Consider the following 22898-nt stretch of genomic DNA (forward strand, 5'->3'; position numbering starts at 1 on the left):
TAAATATTTAGAATACAATTATGACAGATGGTGTTGTGTGCTCTAAAGTCATGCAGGCATGGCGGACAGGGCAGGGCTGGGAGCATTATGCCTAGACAGTTTCTGGAACCCCGTGCATTACTGGCCTTAGTTTCTTTGGATTTTTCTCCACGTGATTGCTCTCAACTCCCTTACTTAACCATGTATGCACCCTCTTTAAAACTGCTCCTGTGGAGGCTTTTAGTTGAGAGAGCAACTAAGCACAGGTATCTAACACCCCTGATGTTTTATTTTATTCTTACTTTTAAAAAGATTTTATTTATTTGACAGAGAGAGATCACAGTAGGCAGAGAGGCAGGCAGAGGGGGAGAGGGAAGCAGGCTCCTTGCTAAGCAGAGAGCCTGATGCAGGACTCAATCCCAGGACCCTGAGATAATGACCTGAGCCGAAGGCAGAGGCTTAACCCACTGAGCCACCCAGGGGCCCCACCCCTGACATTTTAAAGGGAGAAGCTAGAGCTGACTGAAAGCTCCTTTCCTGGGAAAATGGCATGGTACCCCAGGAAATAAGGAAGAGACCTACTAACAGATTTTGGAAATCAGGGCAGGATAGAAAAGAAGCCTTCAAGTGATAATCTCTTTCACTACCATGAGTCAGGAGGACTAGGAAACACCCGCGCCAGCAAGTCCAAGGGCACCTCCAGCATCACAAAGGATCCATCCTAACACAGGGTGCATTGGCACCAGGGAAAGAGCTGGGCATAGCCACTTACATATCTGGAATAGAGTCCGTAACATTGGCTCTCGGTCAAGGGCTCTGTCAAATACCAAGAAACCACCTAGAGACTATTTTCCCTTACTAGGAGGGCCCACTGCACCAGACAACTTTTCCTCATCCACTGGCTAATAGAGAGATCACTGAGCTAGTTCTATGTATCTTTTATAAACTAGTCCTCCTGCTTTTATATTTGAATGTATTCTAACACCAGGAAAGATGGAACCCAAAGATAATTAATTGATGCCATTTTTAGCAAAACCACCTGCTTTGTACTCAGTAATAAAATCATATGAACATAGAACAGAATAAAATATACATAAATATGACAATATTGCACAACATAAAAGGAGACGAACATATATGTAGCATCCCTAACAACCGTTTACTGAAGAAAGGGTCAACCATCAGCCTCAACTTTGTGTACTTAATACAATCAAATGAAATAGTAACTCTATGAAAGAGGCAAAAGATACAATGATGAAATTATTTGTTTTTGTTTTTTTTAAACAAAAAGAGCTGGAAAGCCTACAGAGAGGCAGTGAGGAAAAATATGTGCCATACTCTATTTTGAAATGCCACTGGAAGTATTAAAGAGATACAGAACGAGATCTGTTAACAAAAACAAAAACAAACAAAAGATCAGTGAAGTGGAACTCACCCCCAAATGTGGAGGGAAATGGCAAAGAGATAAAAATGACAAGTGACAGAATATACGCATGAAGGACAAAGGATATCTAACATACAGGTAAGGGTGTTACTGCCCAAAAGACCAGAGTACATTTAAAAAAGATAAAAGTCTAAACATCTATCAGATTAAAATTTTCCTGGGATAAAAAATCTTGAATTGTGCAGTACTTTAACTCTCTACCAAGAAAAACTGATGAAATAAATCCAAATACACTGGTGATACATATATATCACCAGTGTTATGTTTTAACATAGTTAAAACATATATGTTTTTAACTATCGGTACCAAAGATAGAACACTACAATTATCCAATCGAGGGAGAAAACAAGATACCTCTAAAGCAAGAGTATCAGGCTATACTGAGATTACTCTTCTGCAACAAAAGATGCCAGAGACCATAAGCAAAGTCTACAGAATTGTGAAGGAAAAAGAAAAAATTACCATGGGATTATTTACCCAACCAAGCTGTCATTATGGGCAAAAGTAACAGAAAGCTATATCCTCAAATATGCAAGGCTTCAGAAAGTATATTATGCATGAAGTTTCCATGGCAAGATGATAATTCAAAGATGTACCAAACAAACAAAAAGGATAAAAATAAAATTTCTATCTCAAGATGAAATTACAGTAAAAGGAAGGAAGCACTTAAGTCTATATGTAATTTATATAAAATTAAATCTGTTTTTCACTCCTATACCCTGGGATCATTTCCCAAATAAACTAACTATATACAAGTCTTTGTCTCATGCTCTACTTTTTGCGAACTAAGACAGTAAGCAAGAATGAATAATTCAATACATGATACTAAAAATATTGATAACTAAACAAAAAAACTTCAGTTCTCTAACTTATACCACATAGTAAACATTCATTTCTGGCTGTATGGTGAACAAGAAATCTCAACACACCAACCTTCCAAAAACAGCAAAACAAGCTATATAGGTTTATTTATTTTTTTAAAAGATTTTATTTATTTATTTGACAAAAAGAGACAGCAAGAGCAGGAACACAAATAGGGGGAGTGGGAGAAGAAGAGCATGCTTTCCACCCACCAAGGAGGCTGATGTGGGGCTAGATCCCAAGATCCTGGGATCATGAACTCAGCCACCCAGGTGCCCCTACTGAGGTTTATTTTTAAAAGAAAAACTTTTCAGGGGCACCTGGGTGGTGCTGTTAGTTAAGTGTCTGACTCTTGGTTTCAGCTCGGGTGGTGATCTCAGGGTGGTGAGATTAAGCCCCACGTTGGGCTCTGCAAAGGGCAGGGAGTCTGCTTAAGACTTTCTCCCTCTCTGCCCCTCGACCCCCAAATAAGTAAACAAATCTTAAAAAAAGAAAAGAAAGACTTTTCAAATGCCTTGGTGATATGTTAAGAAATTAACCTTGAAAATTACAAAGGGAGGACTGCTGCTTCCAACCAAGTGGTAAAGGCTGGATTTACCCTTCTGCCACAAACAACTAGAAAACTGGACAAAATATAAGAAGCAATTGTATTCGAGCATTTAACGAAAGCAAAATAAAATCAAAGTGATTTACCACTGCATACCTGCTAGCATGGCTAAAATTAAAAAGACTGCCAATGTTAAATGTTGGTGAGAAAGTAGAGTAACTGAAACGCTCACATCCTCTTAAACAAAGTTAAAGTTTGCTAGACTAGATTAAAGAAAAGGAAACAGTAGATGTTCCTTAAAGAGACATACTTAAAACACTGAAAGTGCAGAAAGAATGAAAGTTAAAAAGTTGACAAATATGTATCATGAGAATATTAACCAAAGAGAAAAAAGAGAGCTTCTATTCCTAGATTCAAAGCAGATAAAATGGGCTTTCAGGCAAACTAAAAAACAAAGGAAAAAACCACACACTTAAAAAAAAGAGATCATTTTGCTATGGTCACATGTTCATAAAGTTTGATAAAAGGTTAAAAAAAAACTACTTGCAAGAAGATTACATTCTCAATAATGCAATTAAGATGGAAATTAAAACAAAAAAAGATGATGAAAGGCCATATGCCTGAAAGTTTTATTTTATTTTTTTTAAATTTTTTTTTAAAGATTATTTATTTATTTATTTATTTGACAAAGAGATCACAAGCAGGCAGAGAGGCAGGCAGAGAGAGAAGAGGAAGCAGGCTCCCTGCTGAGCAGAGAGCCCGATGTGGGGCTCAATCCCAGGACTCTAAGATCATGACCTGAGCCGAAGGCAGCGGCTTAACCCACTGAGCCACCCAGGCGCCCCTGCCTGAAAGTTTTAAAACATAATTTTAACCTATTTGGGTTGAAGAAAAAATAAAGTATTTCTTGTGATAATAAATATATGATAAATAAAAACAAAATTAATGATAAAAACAGAACATACCACTACGTATAGGATATAGCTGATATAGTATATAATAATAATTTTAGAGGTTTAAATATTTATATATTTTAAAAAGACTGAAAATAATGAGTTGAATTTTCAACTTACATTAGGAAAAACAATAACAGCAACACAACAACAACAACAAAGGGAGTAAATAATTACTGGCATAAAAGCAGACATATGGGCCAATGGAACAAATAGAGAACCCAGAAATAAACCCAAGAACACACAATGGGGAAAGGCTAGTCTCTTACACAAATGCAGTTGGAAAAACTGAATATCCACATGCAAAAGAATGAAATTAGACCTTTATACCATACACAAAAATCAACTAAAAAAGATTTAATGTAAGGTCTAAAACTGTAAAACTCCTTGACACAAACATAGGGAAAAAACTTTGTGGCATTGGTCTTGGCAATGATTTTTTTTTTGGATATGACGCCAAAAACACAAACAAAGGCAAAAATAGTCAAGTGAAACTACATCAAACTAAAAAGCTTCTGTACAGCAAAAGAAAAAAAATCAACGAAATGAAAAGGCAACCTATAGAATGGGAGAAAATATTTGCAAACCATATATCTGATAAGAGTTAATACCCAAAAGGAACACATTCCACTCAATAGAAGAAAAGACCAATTAAAAAATGGGCAAAGGATCAAAAAGCAAGAAGTGTTGGCAAGTCTGTGGAAAAAAGGGAACCCCTATGCACTGTTTCTCATGAATTGGTTCAGCCACTATGGAAAGTAGTATGCAGTTTCCTCAACAATAGTATGGAGTTTCCTCAAAAAATTAAAAATGGAACTACCATATTATCCAGCAATCCTACTTTTGGGATATATCTAAAGGAAATGAAAACAGGATATTGAAGAGATATTGGCATTCCCATGTTCACTTCAGCATTGTTCATAATAGCCAAGATATGGAAACAACCTAAGTGTCCATCAATGGATGAATGGATAAGGATGATATGGAATATGAATATAAATATATTTTTGTATATAATACATATATTAAAAATATATAATAGTACATATAATACTATTCAGCCATAAGAAAGAAAAAAACCCTCCATTTGTGACAACATGAATGAACCACAAAAGCATTATGTTAAGTAAAATAAGTCAGACTGAGAAGGAATAATACTGTATGATCTCACTCATATATGGAATCTAAAAAAGAACTGAACTCATAGTGCCAGAGAGTGGACTGATGGTTGCCAGGGGTGGTGGGGATGGGGACAGAGGAAATGGTAGCTGGTGGTTAGAAGGCACAAACTTCCAATTATAAGATGAAAAAGTTCTGGGTATCGAAAGCACAGCATAGTATTTAGTTAACAATACTATACTATATACTTGGAAGTTATTTAAAAAGTGGTCTTAAATGGTTTTACTACCAAAAATCCAAAATACCAAAAAAAAAAAAAAAAAAGTAACTATGGAGATAATGGGCTTGTTAACTAACTTTATTGTGGTAATCATTTCATAATATAAGCATATGTCAAAGCATCACATTATATACCTTAAACTTACATAATGGGATATCTCAAATATATCTCCATAAAGCTGAAAGAAAAAAAGATAAATATCTCCAATGCACAAAAATACTCTTCCACTGGACACAAAAAGAGGAAACACCATTCAAGTTATTTTATGACAACAGCATAACCTTAACCAAAATATTACAAAGATAATTCAAGAAATCATAATAACAGGATATTCTTATATATAAACATGAATGTAAAAATGCTGAATAAAGTATTAGGAAATTTTATCTAGCAATGCATAAATTGTAACTCAAAAATGCAAATTTAACATCAGAAAATTAATAAAGAAAAATGCATATGGTCATATAGAGGCAGAAAAATTTTGAAAGAAAACAAACACCTATTCATAATTTAGAAAATTTTACAAACTAGGAACAGAAGGGTGTTTTTTTACTCTGATACAGAGTATAAAAAGCCTATAATGAACATTATAGTCAATGGGAATACTTTGAAAGTTTTCCCTCCTGGCTTGGGAATAAAACAAGGGTAACTGATATCACCATTTTTATTCAACACTGAATAAAAACAGCAATAGGATAAGAAAAAGTGAAAGGTGAGTGAGTAGAAAGGAACAAATTGTCATTATTAAAGATAATTTCCTTGCTGATATACAAACTCAAGAAATTATTAGATTTGGTAATGGGATTTAAAACTGACACTAATTGGATATAAGAGTAAAGGTAAAATGAATATCCAAAACTCAACTGCATTCCTATTTACTAACAAATAACAGAATTCAAATAGAAAAAAGGACCATTTGTAAAAGCAACAAAAACACAAGATATGCAAAAATAAATAATAAAAAATCTTGAAAATTATAATACTTTACAGGAAGTCATACAAGAAGACAACATCAAAGGACATCTATACTATGTTCATGGACAAAATGATCTGTAAGTTTGATGCAACTTTAATCAAAATCTAAATTTTTTTTTCAAGATGGTAGGCATAACCATAATGATTTTGCTATTTTTAAACTGTAAACTTATTTAGTATTCACACTGTTACACCTAAAATACATTATTTATTTATTTTAATTTTTTAAAGATTTTATTTATTTGTTTGACACAGAGAGAGAGAGAGAGAGAGCACAAGCAAGCAGAGCAGGAGGAAGAGGGAGAGGGAGAAGCAGGCTCTCTGTCTAGCCCAGAGCCTGATATGTGGCTCGATCCCAGGACCCTGGGATCATGACCTGAGCCGAAGGCCGCCGCTTAATTACTGAGCCACCCAGGCGCCCCAAATACATTTTTTAAAGCGCCAAATGTAAATGACTAAATCTTTGTAGAACTAGAAGAAAATATAAGTGAATATTTGAACTCAGGATGAAGAATTGTTTAAATTTATAAACACAGAATTCTGCAAAGTGAAAATTTTTACTTTTTAAAAGATACTAAAAATTAAAAGAAAAATATTCACTACATAAGAACAATGAATATTTTAATATACAAAAAGTTCTTACAAATTGATAAGGGAAACATTTTTTCCTTTACATGAGAAAAAGATAGGAAGTGGTAATTACAGCCAATAAACAAAAATAAGCCTAACCTCGGCAGCAAAGAGATCCAACGTAAAGCAATACATTATTTTATTTACAAAATTGGCAAATGTTTTAAGAAATGCTAATATACCCTGTAGCCAAGATTGCAGAAAATAAACATTCTCACATAGTGATGGTAGAAATAATTCATACATTATTTCAGGGAAGCAAATGACCAATAGATTAAAAAAGGAGCTTCAAAATGTTTCCGCCCTTTGACCCAGGAATTCTGCTTTTAAACATTATCCTCTCAAAATAATGGATGGTCATTGCACATTTATTTATATAAATGAAACTTTGAAAGTATAGCAACACATGCAGAAACAGGGTTAATGACTACCTATTCCACATATTAGAATTGTAGATCCAGGTTAGAGAATGACATGCAGCCATTGACAAAATTGTTAAACAAAAATTTTAAAGATGAAAAATTTCACCCTTCCTTATGCTAACAAATTAAGCAATGAAATAATATATCGTAGGATCCAAATTCTGTGAAAATGTGTGGTATATGGGTGTCAGTTTATAGAGGGGAGAGAGAGAAAACAGAAAAAAAACACACCAAATTATAACACTGCTACTTTGAGGTAGCAGGATAGCGAGATCGTGGTGATTTTTACCTTTATCTCTGAACATTTCTGTATTTGTCAAAATTTTAGACAACACTTCTCCTATGTATTACTTGTATAAGAAACAAGCTGGTGGCTTCCCTTCTATCAGAACAAGTCTAGCCTCCTCAGTCCGACACACTGTCTTTATTATCCCATCTTCTTCCTGCCTTCCCTTTGTCTCAACAGACTTACACATAAACCCTTTTGCTCATGCGCTTGTGTGTCTCAGGACTGTCCTTTCCACCTCAGGAACTCTTCATTCAGGGTTCCAGGCAAGGCTTCCTTCCCTTCCTTAACCAGCCTGTGTGACTGAGCCCACCACCAAAGAGCAGCTACCAGACTCTATGGCAATTAATCCACAAGTAATCAAGTACAGTTTGCAACATCTCTACTACTGTGGCCTTGAACTATTATTTGATTTTCTTTTAACTTTTTGTATGTTTTGGTTCTTCCCTCCAAGTAGATTATGAGCTATTTTTTGCCATTTTTCATAAAGTCTAGTGCAACGAAGTAGGTGTCTATGGTACACAGAATAATGGCCTAACCCCCAGAGCCTGTGAATATTTTAGGTTATAGGACAAAGGGGAACTAAGATGGCAGATGGAATTAAGGTTGCCAATCAGCTGACCTTCAAATATGGAGATTAGCCTGGATTATCTAGGTGGGCCTAATGTAATCCCAAGAGGCCTCAAAAAACTAGAAGAGCTCAGAAGAGGCATGAGGACAGAAGTAAGGTTGGAGTGATGTGTTATAAGGACTCAACTCTCCATTGTTGGCTTTGAAGATGGAGGAAGAAGGCACAGGTCAAGCAAGGGGAGCAGCCTCCCCAGGCTAGAAAAGGCACCGATATGGATTCTCCCCCAGAGAATCCAGAAAGGAATATAGCCCTGCCAACACTCTGGATTTTTTTTCAGTGAGATCCATGTCAGACTTTTAACCTATAGAATTGGAACATGAATTTGTGTGGTTTTAAGTCATTAAGTTTGTGGTAATTTGTTCTGGCAGCGATAGAAAATTAATACAGTGTTAAATATTATTTTCCTTCATTCACATTTAAGTCAAGAAAGATAAAACCAAAGTTATTAAAATAATGGACCCATTTCAGACTATACTTTTTGAGGAAGTCTATCCTAATCACCCCCAAATGCCCCTCACTATTTCTTTATTTTTCCTTAGCACTTATGTATCCAATTTACATCACTTATCATTTGTTGCTACTTATTTTATTACTGTGTTAATATCACTTCCTGGGCACACAGTTTTTCCTCTCATTCAAAAAGCTCTTCAGAAGTAGGGGTCATTCCCTAGATATTTGCTGCCAGAGGTAAAAGACTTCAGTTTATAAATGCCTGATTATTAACATCTTACGTTATGGATTACTTACACGGGAGACCACGTACTCAGCTTTCTTCTCAGAAATGTTTTTATAAAAGTTTTATTTCAGCCTTATACAGAAGTATCCTCAAGCCCCTAAAAAAAATCTGACCAGATTAGTAAATATCTAGAAAGGGGACTTACTACACTTTAATTCCACTGGGTATGTCCCAAAAAATTTCACGAGGTTTTATGTTTTTCCGAACTTTCCTGGTTGACTATTTCGAGAAAGTCGTAAGGATTTCTCCACATAGATTGCAAGACTAGGGAAGTGAGGTAGAAAGATGTCTGGTCTGCGGGGGCAGAGAAAAAAGTGAGTCTAGACATCCTCGAATCTCAAACAGACCTGGGTACTGAGCAGGCTCTGGTGTGCAGGAGGGACTCTGTGGAGGGTCTAGTCTATTTTGTGTTGAGTGTCAGAATCAGCACAGACCTCTGAATCAACTAGAATTACCAGGCTACTCTTGGAGGGCCATGGCTAAAATTTCTAGGCTGTACCAGAATTAAAGAAAAGGAAGGAAATAAGTGGTCGGTTGGAGACAAGAGGATTTGGTCTCATCGTAATCCTAGGGGAAAAGAGAAAAGCTGATGTGTAAATAGGGTTCTGGGCAAGTAAGCACATGGCATTGTGGAGAAGGGAGTGCCGGGAGGCAGCTGGCCCCGGCCACATGCTCTTCTCCCAGAGGCAGGGCTGCCCAGCCCTTTAAGTCCGCTTCTCTCATCTGGCTCTGGGAAGCCTTAAAAAAGTTGCTTACTCTGATTTCTCCAAACATAAAATTGGGGCAGTGGGATTTGTCATTTCTGTGTAGCCCAGGCCTGTGGTGAGGATTAATTAGTGTTTTTAAAGGGCTGTGGGTTTGGTGTGGTTTATTTATTTTCTCAGGATGAAAGCCAGTATGCCAGCACCAAGTGTTAACAACGAGGGTTTGATGTATGTTACTTGAGATGCACTGTGTGAAGTGGGATGGGTGGGATATGAGGCTTGGGGGACTGCCTTTGGCATCAAAAAGGCCACATTTCCAAACACACTTTAGTGCTCCCCAAAGCGAAGGGGGCAGAAGAAAAGCCTTTGAAAATTAAAAAGGGGCAAAGTCACCTGAGTTTAGGCTCTGCGACCAAGGGCACATACTAAGCTACACGAAGGAACATTTGATGAGCTGCTAAAAGACAAATATTAGCAGGTAGAGGAGACACAGAATTCTGTTAACTTTGTGACAAGCTGCAAAATGAGCTCCCATATTCGATAAGGACAAGGAACGCTAGCAGAGGCCATCAGGGTCTGCTCACACACTAGCTTGGCCACCACACCACAGGTGGGCATGGGGGCAGAGACACCAGTGCGGCCCCAAGTCCCACTCACTGAAGACCCAGCAGCTTTCCAGATAGGGCTGTCTCATGAGAACCCTCTGGGCTGGTTTTCTTTTTGTTTGTTTGTTAAGATTTTATTTATTTTTGTGAGTGTGTGAGAGAGAGAGAGCACAAGCAGGGGGAGCAGCAGGCAGAGGGAGAAGCAGGATCCCCACTGAGCAAGGTGCCCAATGCAGGACTCAATCCCAGGACCCTGGGATCATGACCTGAGCTGAAGGTATCAGACACTTAACCTACTAGGCACCCAGGTGTCCCCAGGCTGGTTTTCAAAAGTCTATCTTTATGGCTTCATTCCTGATTAGGGAAGTGAGATGTGCTCATTACTAAAACTTACAACTGGAGAACTACATAAAACAGAAAGTGCAGACACCCCTCTCCCAATCCCAGCAGCCAGAACATAATCGTTATGAACTCTTGTTGGAACATATTTACCAGACCCAGATATAATTGTCCTCAATTTATAAGCAAGGAAATGGATAACTCAGAGAACTTATCCACAAGCTTATAGGAAGTAAGTCAAAGCTGGAATTGAAACCCAGGCTTAAGGACACCCCAGAACTCTGCATGTTCCACTAGGCTACACACCCTGTCCCCACACTCCACACCATCCTGCAGTGGAATTACTACAGGGCTCTGTAGGACTTGCATAACTGTCTTTACACACAGAAGCTGCTGTCACCCACACAGTCAGGTTGTGTATGAAACTGGAAGTTAGTCACAGCTAGACCCATTTTTCCAGACACATGTAAGTGTGTAATGCTCTGGTGGCACTTGAGTGGGTGGCTCTACACAGATCTGGGCGTCCCTTTTGTCCAAATCCCTTGCAGAACAGAAAACAGAGAGACTCCTTAAATTAGGAGGACATGACTTGTGTGTGAGGCTCGAACCTGGAAAGCCCTGAATTCTGGGTCTGTTATTTATTAGCTGTGTGTGACCATTGCCTCAGTTTCCCCTTCCAGATTATAAAGAGGGGGGACACACTGATTGCCTTCTAATTTCTGGTATTCTGTGCACTGACAGCAATCTCCTCACTGCAAGGTGGTGGGCTTCACGCATCCCCCCATACTTTTCTTATTCTGCTCAATGTTGAATTTCAGGCTGAAGGGCAGAAGGTTGCTACTTCACCAATATGCCCAGAAAGAAATGAAAGTGCTTTGAAAATAAAGTATGATATTATTGCTCTTGCTAGATTTATTCTAATTAAATGAGTGGGTGACAGCCAACTTGAATGATTAATTTATTAGCAGGCGTTCTTTCAGTGTGTACAAATCTCCACAACAAAAGGGATTGAGAGGAACACTTGGGTGGCTCAGTCGGTTAAGCACTGCATCTTGTTGTTTTTTTTTTGTTTTTTTTTTTTTAGATTTTATATATTTATTTGACACAGAGAGAGAGAGAGAGAGATCACAAGTAGGCAGAGAGAGAGGGGGAAGCAGGCTCCCTGCTGAGCAGAGAGCCCGATGAGGGACTCCATCCCAGGACCCTGGGATCATGACCCGAGCCAAAGGCAGAGGTCTAACCCACTGAGCCACCCAGGCGCCCAAGCATTGCACTCTTGATTGTTGCCCAGGTCAGGATCCCTGGGTTGTAAGATCGAACCCCGCCTGCATCAGGCTCCACGGTGGGCATAAAACGTGCTTGAGATTCTCTCTCTCCCTCTCCCCCTCCTCTCCATCTCCCTCCTCCCACCTGTAAACAAAGCAGTGGGGGATTGAGAGGGTTACAGATGAAATCTCGCCCTCCTTGGAACTGACAGCTCTGGACGGGTAAAACACAGGAATATAAACAACCATGTTTGAGGTGGCAAGAGCTCAGTGTCCTAGGACGCTCCAGAGAAGCTCGAGACACTCCAGATTGGAGGGGCCAGGCAGAGCTTCATGGAGGAGCAGTGATGCGAACCGGTCCCTAGAGAAGTGTCAGAAAAGCACAGGAAAAGGACGGGGGCTGAAGGTGGGCACTGCAACCATGCTGAGAGGGCGTGTAAGCTGAATGACGCAGGTTGTAGCTCAGGCGTCCGCATGTGGCTGTGGGCAGCTGGGGACCATGAACAGCCGGCAAGCTGGGAAGGGACAGGCCATGTCCATGGCCTCTTCCAGACCAGCTTCTAACAAAACTTAAAGTCTAACTGATCTCCAGTACCTACATCAGTATCTAGCTTGTACCTGCTGACGAAATCGTCTCAGAAACGGACTAAATGTTGCTGTACAGAGGAAACAGGAAGGCGCGCCGAGCATGCAAACCTGGATAGCTCTTAGATCTCGTGTACAGAATTGGCAATTTTACCACAGAAAATGAGTGTGTGAGAGAGAGGGAGGGAAAGACTCTTCTTTTACTCTGTAATCAAGGCAGAAATAACATCTCATTATAACCTTTAAAGAAAGGAGGCCTTTTAAGTGAAATAGTAACAAAGCTGTACAGAATCACTTTGAAGACTTGGCCTTCAGTGGTGTGGAAACTGCTAACATCTGTCAGTGCCCTTCATCTATGACCAAGCTCCTACCAGAAGAATCTGAGTGCTTTGTACGAACACACGTGTGTCAGGTGTATATGTATACATCATACAACCAGATGTACGAGAGTCATACAACCAGATGTATGAGAGAATTCTAACGATACACAGAATGTCACATCTGAAATCCGAGGTGAGTTGTGGTCTCAGATGCTGTAGGCTCATCACTTCAGAACAGCACATGTCAAGCCTGGTGCCTGCGGGATGGGTGTATATATTTTCTCTAAGGCAAACTAACTCCTTTGAAATTAGTTGTCCTCGTGGTCTGAGGCATGCTGGCTAGAACCTGAGGGAGTTTGGAGCGGAGGCTCCTCAGAAGCATGTCGAGCTAGGCTCACACCTGCAGGATCTCAGGGCCTAACTGGAATCTTGGCTGCTCCTTACCACTTCAGAGAGTACCAGGCTTCCCACGAATGAGCTTAAAGGGCATCATCCCTGTCCCTAGGGCTCTCACAGGTCTCCTCCACTGACTACCCTGTACTGCTCAAGAAGGACACTGAGTATAGGTTAGCCTACTAGAAAGAAATATTTATTTATTTTTAAAAATTTTATTTATTTATTTGAGAGAGAGAGAGACATAGAGAGAGAGAGAGAGCACAAGCAGGAGGAACGGGAAGAAGCAGAGGGAGAAGGAGACTCCCTGCTGAGCAGGGAGCCGGATACGGAGCTCGATCCCAGAACCCTGAAATCATGACCTGAGCCGAAGTTAGACGCTTAACTGACTGAGCCACCTAGGCTCCCCTAGAAAGAAATATTTTAAAGACACAGGGGAATAAATAATTCTTAGAATCTATTCTTAGAAAGGAAGGAGGGAAGAGAAAAAGGTACTATCTGAACAGAGTCCAAAACGTGTCTGTCCAAGGTTACCTCAGAACAAAGCCTTTAAAGATGAACAAAAAGTTTCCTCAAAGCACACAGGAAAGCAATTACAGCCCACAGGTCTGACGCTGGCCATGGGGATGAGGGGTGACATGGAGATAAAAGCAGAGCTAGATATGGGGCATGGAGAGGCATGGAGAGGACAGTGAGCAATGAAACAATGCAAGGGAACTTGCCAAGAATGGAACACAAAGAAAGAGAAGAGCAAGAAGCAGCAGGGACCCGGCTCCGAGGGGAAGTGAAGCTGAGCCAAGCGCACAGGCAGGGACTTTAGAAGTATTTCATAATGCTTAAGAATTCATGAACCTTCTTGAAACACTTAGTGATTAATAATATTCTATGGTTAAAAAAATAAGTTCTGATATCCTCATGTCTTATCCAATAAAACTTTATTTATCTGGTAATATTGAAATAAAATAAAATTATAAATTTATTTTCCTGATAATTAAAAAGAAGAAGAAGAAGAAGAAGTATATATACTCGTCTCTCACAGAGATCTAGCAAAGGGACTGAAGAGAGGGAGGGGAAATCCCACATCCTCCCTTCTGGCTGAAGGCAAGCCTGAGAGTGGGCATTTATAAACTGGATAAGTAGTTTCAAACATCTGTATATGATAATGTTAATGGTTACCAGCCACTTCCGAATTTTAAATTATTTTTTTTTAGGAACAAAATGTAAGCTGTAAGTTCAGGGATTAAAGGTGGGTGTGAATTGCCATCGGGAGATACCTTTAGGTTCAGGAAAGGCTAAGAGACGGTAAGACGATGACTTTAACCTGATGATCTACTATTATTCATTAAGAAGGATTTGGTGAGAAATGACCATGATGGCGGGCTCTGTGCTGTGCACTGGGGATATGGCAGTAAATGAAAAAGATATAGACCTCATGAATTTCTAGGCTCTTCTTTGGTTTTGCATTTTGCAACACATATTTTTAATTGTGGTAAAAAAAAAATACAAAATTTACCACTTTTACTGTTTTTAAATGTCTGGTTCAATGGTACTAAGTACATTCACATGGCTGTGCAACCTTCACCACATCCCCCCACTGAACTCTCTTCATCTTGCAAAACTGAAACTACAGCCATTAAACACGAACTCCTCGTCTCGCCCCCTCCAACCTCTGGCAGCCCTTTTTCTACTCTCTGTCTCTATAAATTTTGACTGTACAAGGTACCGCATTAAATGGAATCCTGCAGTATTTGTCTTTTCGTGACTGGCTTATTTCACAAGTGTTGTCAAGGTTCATCCACTGTGTACCGTGTGCCAGAATTTCCTTCCTCTTTAAGGCTGAATAGTAGCCCACGGTATGTGCATACCTTATTTATCCTTTTGTCCTACCAGCTGTGCATTCCCAATTTACATGCCCACCAACGCACCTAAGTGGTCCCATTTCTCCTCCTCACCAACACTTGTTATTTTCCTTCCTTTTTTTCTTTCTTCCTTTCTTTTTTTACTTTTCATAGTAGCCATCCTAGTGGGTGTAAGCTGTGGTTTTTTGAGTCTGTTTCTGCTTTACTGCAAAATCTCCTGGTCTGTGGGAAATGATACGACCTGTGGTGTGTGCCTGTGTCTGTCCCAGTCTTCTGAGAATATCTTTAGTATTCATAGCTAACCTACAATGTACCAAGGGTCTGCGGCCATGAAAAAAGACCAAACTCCACCAGTAGAGGGGATGCCCTATACTCTTAGAGTAAGAGGGAGGAGGTAAAGCTGCTAAACCCCAAAAGGCCAGCTTCTGAGAGGACGTGGTACTACTTAGAAGACAGGGCTCTGCCAGGAAATGTCTAAGGCCTGTTCCTCTGATTCATGATAGGATGAGACATTGGTCCACAACCCCCAACAAGACCCACTAAAGGGGAGAGGGCAGACAGAAAAGTGGATTGATGCAGTGATGTTTTAGAACGGGGATCAGAAAAGTGGGCAGGATGTAGTAATAACAAAATCCTACAATTCAAATTATTCTAGCACTTATAATGTTTCTAACATTTTCACTTGTATTTACCCATGTACAACGACATCTTTGGCTACGTCAGTGCTTGGTAATGAGCGCGGGGTGGAAAAGGAGAGAAACTGAGTCAGCAGCTTTGCTCCTTTGAGGCCCTATTTATATAAGGACCCACAGAATGTTGAAGGTGGAAGGGACCTGAGACACCATTTAATTCAATCTTTGCTTCACAGGTGAGGAAACTGGTAAAGTGGCTGTTGGGAAGGTAGAGATGGGATGCCACCCTCTTGTGCTCTAGTAAGGACAAACAATCTAGGAAGTGTTGGAGTTAGAAACCAAAGACACAGTCCTGGGATAACACTGACTCAACGGTCAACCTGTAATCTACATTCTAGATTGGCTGCTAAATGATTTCATTCTGCAAAGCCTCTAGAACATATTCATAAAACATACTCTATAAATAGGATTCAGAGACTTGGTCGTTGTCCTATAAATACAAATTTTCTTAGAGCTAGATTTCATCCACCCCCCCCCCAAATTAACTGCATAGAAAAGGAAATGGGCTGGCAGCATCCTCCTGTGAAGCAGGGGGCCCCCAAAGATAGCTCTCCTTATTTTAGCTTCTGTTGCACAGTGGATGGAAATGAATATAAGAACTGGGGAGAAAAGCTTGAGGTGATGCATACATGGCGGTGGGGGGGGCACTTTGCTGCTTGCAGGCAGAGACAGAAGTGAATGCAGACCAACAGTGAATGTGGTCGTGTGTTAACGCCAACAGCAGACAATGTCCCTCATTACAAGCAGGAGTCAGAGCAAGAGTACTGGTTGGCAGGGAGAGCCAACAGGGAGGTCTGGAGTGGGCTTCAGGGAGGGGCTGGGGGCTGCAGAAGGCCAGAAAATGTCCCTGAACTTGGGACAGCAGTAAAGGGTCATCGTAAGTCCATAATTCAATATTTGGGAAACTGAGTTGAAGAAAAGTGGAGGGACTTAAGGCCTTATAATCCATGGATGGCAAAAGTAAAATGATTCTCTCTTCTGATTTCCATGCCCTCCTTTAACTTTTATATGGGAGAAAACTTGTGCCCGTGCTGGGACTGAGCTGGGGCCCCGTGGGAAGATCGCAAAAAACAGAGCAGGTTGTGCTAGAAGCCCAGCAGCCAGCAGCGCTGTGGCTGGGTTACACGGAAATACAGACTTCAAGCTCCCAGTTTTGTTTGTTTTCTTTCTTTCTTCCTTCCTCCATCTCTCTTACCCTCCCTATTCCCTCCCATCTCCCTCCCTCCTTCCCTCCCTCCCTCCCTTCTTTCCTTCCTTCCTTCCAAGAGAAAAAGCATGCACATGCAAGCGGTGGGGAGGAGCAGAGGCAGAGGGAGAGAGAGAATGTTAAGCAGACTCCAGCTGAGCATGGAGCCCAATATGGGGCTCCATCTCACGATCCTGAGAGCATGACCTGGGTCCAAACCAAGATTCGCACACCTAACCAACTGAGCTACCCAGGCACCCCCTCCCACACCCCCCACAGCTTCTGATGCTAAGAAAAATTCAGCTTGATGAGGGGAAGGGCCTTAAGGCCTTTCTTTCATAGATGGAACTTGGTAAGGCCAGCTGACAACCATTACAATGTGTGCAGCATCTTCAGTGCCTCCTTGGATGTCATACCGGGTTTCTCAGGGCATTAAACTACCTAGAAGTTTCACAAACCCTTCCTGCCTCTCCTCTTTCCTTCTGGCCACCCCTGGAGATTCTGGGATCACTGGTTAAGAATCACTGCTAGACTAGAATGTGTCACAGCCCTTTGGTGTGCTGGGGCAGAGAAAAGGTTAGAAACCACGGAGGTCGTGGCCACAGTAAGTAGTCATGGGTCTGTGCTCCTCCTGCACAGATGATCCAATTACTGCCTAGCACCTGCCACAACAATCCTTCTAGACTACTAGAAATACAAAGCAAACTCACATGTAATTTTTAAATTCTCTATCAACCACATAGAAAGGGAAAAGGAAACATGGGAAATTAATAATAAATTTAATTCAACATATCAAAAATATTGCCATTTCAATGAGTAGTAAGTATATATTATGATATATTTCACATTTTTCATACTAAGTCTTCACAATCTGATTTGTACTTTATACTTGCAGCACATCTCAATTCACAATTAGCTACATATCAAGTGTTTAAAAGCCACATATGGCTAATGGCTACCATACACACCTACAACCACCCTGCCTCTCTCACTGACATGTGAGAGAAATAGCAGTTTCTCCATACTATATCCATCCCGACCTGCCTCAGGCCCTTTTCTTTTCACTGGGGTCCTAATTCTATCACAGCAATCTTCCATTTAGTCAAGAAATCATCACTGAGGGCCTATCCACTGCTGGGTATTCATGTTCACTTACAAGGATGAAAAGATAAATAAGACACAGACCCTGACTTCCAGGAGCTCTCACCTTGGTGGGAAATGAAGGCACATACAAGAGAATTTGCTGAAGGCTCTACACACAGATACACACAAAAGGCTGCTGAGGAAGGATTTTCTGGGGTTCCAAGAAGCATTCGCATACATGGGAAATTTATGTTGAGTTTTAAGGGATGAAGAAAAATCGTGGAAGGGCAGAGAAAGGTGTTTCAGCCACAGAGAAAAGCATATTCAAGACAAAACAGGATGATCTGCATGTGTCTAGCAGGGCAAGGACTGGCTGGATGTGGCTGGTGGGGAGAGCAGGGGCTCAAGTGCCCATTGACACACAACCAGTGTGAGGTTGTTGTCTGCGCAGGAAAATCCCAGGGCAAGTTGTGGCACGGACTGGAGAGGACAAAGAAGTCAGGAAAGCCTGAACGACAGAATGAAGGAATAAAGGGTGTGGCCGTATGTCTAGAAAGGAGGGAATGTCAGCGCCCAAGGGAATGAATGAAATGGAAGAGCACTGTTATGTGAAGAGTCTTCAGATGACGCTTAATGATGGAGGCTGGGCAAAGGGCCTAAGAGCTAAGGCTTTCCAGACCCGAACTCACCAGGCTAGGGTTCACAGGGCCACTAGCGTGGAATTTAAACAGGACTATCACAATCTGTTGTGATCTGAGAGCCAAAATGGCTTCTTTCCTTGAAGAATGAATGGGGCTACCTATTGCTTAACTTAGGCAGGACAGAAAATCAAGCCAAATGACTTCCAGGATTGCTAGGAAAGCCACACTTGGGATACGCAGGTGCTGGGCAGCACCTGGCCAGCTCCACTGCATGATGTGGTGGCTTATCTGATCTTGGGTTCCCTGAAGAAGGCTCTGAAACTCTCATGTGAGAAGACAGCAACAACAACATGACCTTCCCAGGGAGGAGGAGCCACTGAGAGCCTACGGTAAAGTTGAGGCAGGGAGATGGAATGGCATGAAGGTCATATAGCCAGTAAGTGCAGAGAGAAAAACAGCATCTACCCTCCAGGGCACCAAAGCGACAGTGAGGTCAGCAGAACTAGTATTACGCAGAACTGTTTGTCCTGAGCGCAAACTCAGGAAAAGGACCCTAGAAAAGGATTAAGTGAGGCTGGGGACACACTAGGCAATAAAATGTCTTCACGAGCTAAAGCGATTAAGTTTAGTAGCAATAAATGAGGTACTCACATGGTGAAATATCCACAAAGTTTGGGTCGATATTATGCAGCAGCTCCATTCTGGGGGACGGGCTTCCTTCGCTAGAAGAGAATTTTTTAGGAAACATTAATTTCCTCTCTCAAATTAAGACGATGACTTTTAATACTTCCTTCCCTTGTACTTACAGGAAATAACAAGCTTGCCAATTAACAACTTGGTCATGAATTCAGAGATCTCTAAAGTCTGTAGTTGGTGCATCTTTAACTCATTATTATTTGTCTACATTATAGTAATGACTGAACATCTAATAAGATGGTCAGTGTCAAGCATATGACAATTAAACGATACTCTTAACTGTGACCCTTTGCAATACACGTTGTGGCTGTAGTTATACATGATCATTCTTTACAAAGCAGAAATGAGAGGGGCACCTGGATGGCTCAGTCGGTTAAGCATTTGTCTTCGGCTTGGGTCATGATCTCAGGTTCCTGGGATCGAGCCCCACATCGGGTTCCCTGCCCAGTGGGGAGCTTGCTACTCCTTCTCCCTCTGCCTGCCTCTCTGCCTACTTGTGCTCTCTATCTCTGTGTCAAATAAATAAAACCTTTAAAAAAATTTTAAAGAAAGGGGGAAATGAGAACTCAAGTCATTCTGTGTACACTTCACATTGACCGTTCACAGGGAGATGAGGAAAGAACATCTATCAGGACAGTGGCATCAATACTACAGTCACAACCTATGTTAGTGGTGAAAAGAAACTTGGGGATCACAGTCCAACCCCTTATGATATGAGGAAGGCAGACAAAGTTATTGGCCAAATATTAGATCATGTGACTCTCAAAATGGTGTTCTGAAAGAATTGGGAGCATTAGGGCACCTGGGTGGCTCAGTTGGTTAAGCGTCCGACTCTTGGTTTTGGCTCAGGTCATGATCTTGAGGTCATGGGATCCAGGCCCGCATTGGGCTCTGTGCTCAGTGTAGAGTCTCCTTCAGTTTCTCACTCCCTCTCCTTCCTGCTCATTCTCTCTCTCTCAAATAAATAAAATCTTCAAAAAAAATTGGGAACATTACCATCACCAAATGTATGTGGGCTGTACATGATGTACCCAGGACATTTTGCTAGTATAGACTCAGCCTTATGTAAAAAATAATTTTAGTTATTGGGAGAGTACTAAGGACTGCTTGATAACCTAATAAAAGGTTGCAAAGTACTGTTAACACTGTAGGATTTGTATACACCTGAAAAACCACTAAGGTCCCTGATATAACCACGAGGACATGTTTTCAGGTGACCCAATATCCACACCTCAAAATCACAGGTAGCTGTCTACAGCAGTGGCTTGGGATTTCAAGTCCAGAAATTTTCAAAAAATCTGGGTTGTGATTGGCCATGTTGTATTCGCCAAGAAAAAAATTTTAAAACAAAATTGATTTTAAAAAAACCCAAACTTCAACTACCATCACCATTATATTACAAAATAAAGATTTTTTTTTAAGTGTGGGTGGGCAGCACACAGAGGGAGAGGGAGAGCAAGAATCTTAAGCAGGCTCCACACCCAGTGGAGGCAGACTCAGGGCTTGGTCTCACAACCCTGAGATCACGAACTGGTCCAAAATCAAGAGTCAGATGCTTAACCAACTTAGCTACCCAGGCACCCCCAAAATAAAGATAATTCTAATAGCAAAAAAGGTAGGAAGACTATGATCGCAGAAAAACATGACAGCTCTTCAAACTGAATGTATTTAACTTTTGTATGCTTTCAGATTTCCTTGCTCTTCTCTACTCCATAAAACACCCTAATTAGAGAGTGGGAGGAAATCCACAGGGATGCCCCTAGTCCTGGGCGCACAGGAGGCAGCACTGTTGGGGAGAGGGGGCATATTTCCCAAGACTCTTCTCATTTTCTTCTTGAGGCAATTATCTGATTGTGATGAAGACTGCCAACGAGTCCAATTTGACAAGAACTAGGATTTGATTCCAGAAGCTCTGAATGCAAGAAGGGAAGATTAGCAAACAAAATGGTGAATGTGAGAAAATCCAAACAGGATGTTGATGATGTGGATGGGGTCTAATTTGTGGGTTTAATGCAAATAGAGTTAAAATCTGGATGATAATAATAGCGAGTAAGTCAGGAGGCGAAATCAGAATGAGTGCATTCTATGAAGTTTTCACGTTGTTCAGAAGAAGTTAATACTACTAATGAAATATAGGTTTAGCTAAGTAAAATTTGCAGGTTAAAATTCTAAAGTAACTTGAGGGGTGCCTGGGTGGCTCAGTGGGTTAAGCCTCTGCCTTCAGCTCAGGTCATGATCCCAGGTTCCTGGGATGGAGCCCCACATCGGGCTCTCTGCTCAGCAGGGAGCCTGCTTCCTCCTCTCCCTCTGCCTGCCTCTCTGCCTACTTGTGATCTCTCTCTGTCAAATAAATAAATAGTCTTTAAAAAAAAAAAGAATTACTTATTTTTTTATTTCTTTTAGAGAATGAGAATGAGAGCAAACAGGGGGAGGAGTGAGGGACAGAAAGAATCCTGAAGTAGACTCCCCACTGAGCATGGAGCCTGACATGGGGCTTGGTCTCAGGACCCAGAGATCATGACCCAAAGTGAAACCAAGAGTCGACTGCCCAACCAACTGAGCTACCCAGATTCCTGAGGTCTCTGGTCCATTTTAAGTTAATTTTTATGTGTGCTGTGAGGCAGGGATCCAATTTCATTCTTTTGCATTGGATATCCACTTATTCCAGTACCATTTATTGAGAAGATTATGCTTTCCCAATTGAATTATCTTGATACCTTTGTCACATATGCAGCTCATTCTAACACACAGCTCAGGGTGAGAATTACTAATCCTGAGCCTTGTTCTGTGAAGTCAACACATTTGATTATATGTTCTAAATTCTTTGTTTTCTTCTAGAGAGGAAAAGATGAGTGACTAGTTCCTAGGACACTTAGGTAATGAGTCCATGTATAATGATAATGGCTTCCCCTTGAAAGGAAGTCCTAGTTCCTCAGAAAGTATCGTAAGAGAACCATTGATAACTTCCTACAATCAGTCCCTTTAACTTGCCCCTGTATAGGGATATAAGTACTTTGAACATATCTCTTTTTGCATATGATACAATTTCTTTCTGCACTGAAGTGAGACAGGAAAAAAAAAAACCGCTTTGCCTGTTCATGACAGTTTTCAGCAACATCAACTGTGTGATCATAATCTTACAAATAAATAGTGGCTTCATCAAACCCATAAATGCTTATGGGACTCATTATTGCTATATTATACCAGGTGTTAGCGTCTATCCTCTATACATATCTATGCATTTATAGGTAATGCTACCAATACCGCAGCATTTCATGATTACTTGTACATTATACTGTTCCCAAGTCATATTTCCATACAACGAAAGTACTAGAAAGTGGACATTCAACTCTTTCGGTAATTTATGGTCTTCCTCCCAACCAGTTCTAAAGGCCTCACTCTCTCACATGCAGTCCTGCACTGTCTTTAATGGCACAGGCTTTCAGGGTCTGCATCTCAAGTCCACAAGGTTATATAAACTAGAGCCTTTCTTCTTCACCAGCAGAATGTGGATAAAAGTATCCAATTCTCCAGAATTGTTAAGAGAATTAAATGAGGCAGTGTAGGGGCACCTGGGTGGCTCAGTGGGTTAAGCCGCTGCCTTCGGCTCAGGTCATGATCCCAGGTCCTGGGTTCAAGCCCCGCATCGGGCTTTCTGCTCAGCAGG

The 22898-nt window shown here is 40.8% G+C and overlaps 1 protein-coding gene across 1 annotated transcript in view; it reads right to left on the reverse strand.

Moving 5' to 3' along the window:
- The window catches only part of LOC111148285 (arylsulfatase B), a 168872-nt gene that overhangs the window by 43616 nt on the left and 102358 nt on the right, over positions 1-22898 (reverse strand). Inside the window, exon 6 of the mRNA XM_022504765.1 lies at positions 19187-19257. Coding sequence (XP_022360473.1) covers positions 19187-19257 — 71 coding nt within the window. The remainder of the gene's footprint in view (positions 1-19186; positions 19258-22898) is intronic.

Source organism: Enhydra lutris, unplaced genomic scaffold (assembly GCF_002288905.1).
Source record: "Enhydra lutris kenyoni isolate GAN:26980312 unplaced genomic scaffold, ASM228890v2 scaffoldscaffold19, whole genome shotgun sequence".
Classification (NCBI taxonomy): Eukaryota; Metazoa; Chordata; class Mammalia; order Carnivora; family Mustelidae; genus Enhydra; species Enhydra lutris.